The sequence below is a fragment of the Pteropus vampyrus genome, unplaced genomic scaffold (assembly GCF_000151845.1).
Source record: "Pteropus vampyrus isolate Shadow unplaced genomic scaffold, Pvam_2.0 Scaffold238, whole genome shotgun sequence".
Classification (NCBI taxonomy): domain Eukaryota; kingdom Metazoa; phylum Chordata; class Mammalia; order Chiroptera; family Pteropodidae; genus Pteropus; species Pteropus vampyrus.
This window is the reverse complement of record NW_011889019.1, coordinates 1,534,433-1,536,551: the sequence shown is the minus strand read 5'-3', so window position 1 is coordinate 1,536,551 and position 2,119 is coordinate 1,534,433. Positions and strand designations below refer to the sequence as shown.

Genomic DNA, 2,119 nt, shown 5'->3' with positions numbered 1-2,119 from the left:
GCTCTGCAGAGGCAACTCAGAGCTGACAGCAAAGTGCCTGAGCTGAGAGGCTGATGCGATGCATGAGGCCCGTGTTCCTGAGGAGCTCAGCATGGCTGGGAAAAGAGCTGTGTCCTGCAGGGGGACACCCAGGCCCAGCTGAGCCTCCTTGAACCGAGAGAGTTCAAGCAAGGGTTCTCTTCTTGCTTCAGATCCAAGAGGCATAGAACCATACACTCCATCTCAGCTGCCTGGGGAAACCAGCAGAACTCTGGGAAAGAGGAGGAGCATCCCCAAATGTCTTTGGGAGGTGGCTTTGCTACTGTGCTCTCTGCTTTCTGAGAATCCCGTGGGGCACCTCTAGCAGTTCTTTGAAAGAGAGGAGTGAGTGGCTAAAATGGTCCCGGTGCACAGAGAAGGCAGTCGGAGGTCTCAGCTTCTCTGTGTGGAGTGGACACCCAAAGTGCCGGATGCCCTAGGAAGGTGCCAGGACGTGTGGATGGGTCCGATGCTGTGCCTCTCCCCTTACCACCTGGCCCTGGCTCTGCCCACAGGCTCTTGAACGCCAACAAGATCAACTGCATCCGGCCCGACGCCTTCCAGGACCTGCAGAACCTTTCGCTTCTCTCCCTGTATGACAACAAGATCCAGAGTCTCGCCAAGGGCACTTTCACCTCCCTGCGGGCCATCCAGACCCTGTGAGTGCCCTCTGCCCCCTCCTCTCTGTCCCAGCAGGTGGACCTAGGGGAGGTAACAGCCTCCAGGTACAAGTGACTGTCTTGCCCTGTGCCTTTTGCTCTTATGGAAGAAAGAACACGGTCTCTGGGTTAGATGAACATGAGTTTGAATCCCAGCTATGCTTCTTATTGGCTGTGTGACCCTGGGCAAGTTAATTTGCTTCTCTAGACCTCAGTTTGCTCATTCATAAAATGAGGATATCATCTTCTCCATAAGGTTGTCATGAGATTAAGGGGGATATTTGTACAGAGCTTAGCTCATCGTAAATGCTTCTTAAATGCTGGCTACAGTTATTATTATTATTAGATAGGTTAAAAACAACTTAAGTGATACATCAACCAATACCAGCTAATTATTATTATTATTATTATTATTATTATTTTTTTTGTCACATGTTGTTTCCATGTTAACAGCTCTGAAATTGGGATGCATATTATAAAGGATGGCATATTTACTTGGCATCATTTTATTTTTTCTTGATAATGCATAAAATAATAATGTGTCTTGCAATTGATAATGTCTTAAGTCAGATGAAATCTAGTAATAGCAATGATGGTTACAAATTAAAAATTAGAGAGCAACAGCTCTAGGAATTTGTTTCAATCTTTTATTATAGAATATTACAAGCATATTAAAGGTAGCATAGTGACCCTCCCGGTTCTCATCACCCAGCTTTAACTCATGGCCGGTCTTATTCCATCTACACTTCCTCCTCTCTCATGCCTCCCAGACTATTTTGAGGTAAATCCCAGACATCATTTATCATCTACGCAGACCTCATACATATTTATAAAAGGCAAAGATTCTTTAAAGGCAGAACCATAACACTATTATTATATCTAAAAATTTAACAGTGAATTCCTTAATATCATCAAGTATCTAATTACTATTTGAATTTCCAAGTGTCTCATACATTTTATACAATTTTTAAAATAATTCATTTGAGTCAGAATTTAAATTAGGCCTATGGCAATACAATTGGCTGGTATTGGTTGATGTATTACTTAAGTTGTTTTTAATCTCTAGGTGACCTCTCCATCTCCTTCTTCCTTGCAATTCATTTGTTGAAGGCACTGGTTATTGGTTTCCCCAGCTGGGACTTTCCTGATTGCGTTCGGGGAATGCGGTGTAGTTTTACACACTCTCCTGTCCTATCTCTGTCCTGCCGTAGAACTGTCGATCTAGGAGCTTGGTTGGGTTCCGATATTTTCCTTTCTGTTTTTGGCAAGATGACTTCATAGGTAGGATTGTGTACTGCCATCCGGAGGCACACGATGTCTGGTTGTCTCTTTTTATGTAATAAACACAGCCATTGATCTCAATGCCTGGACCCATTCATTCATTATGGGTCTGGAAATGGTGATATTTGAATTCTAACATTCCTTCTTCCTTTGATAATGCT

The 2,119-nt window shown here is 43.5% G+C and overlaps 1 protein-coding gene across 1 annotated transcript in view; it reads left to right on the top strand.

Moving 5' to 3' along the window:
• The window catches only part of SLIT1 (slit guidance ligand 1), a 160,782-nt gene that overhangs the window by 115,158 nt on the left and 43,505 nt on the right, over positions 1-2,119 (top strand). Inside the window, exon 13 of the mRNA XM_023519842.1 lies at positions 534-677. Coding sequence (XP_023375610.1) covers positions 534-677 — 144 coding nt within the window. The remainder of the gene's footprint in view (positions 1-533; positions 678-2,119) is intronic.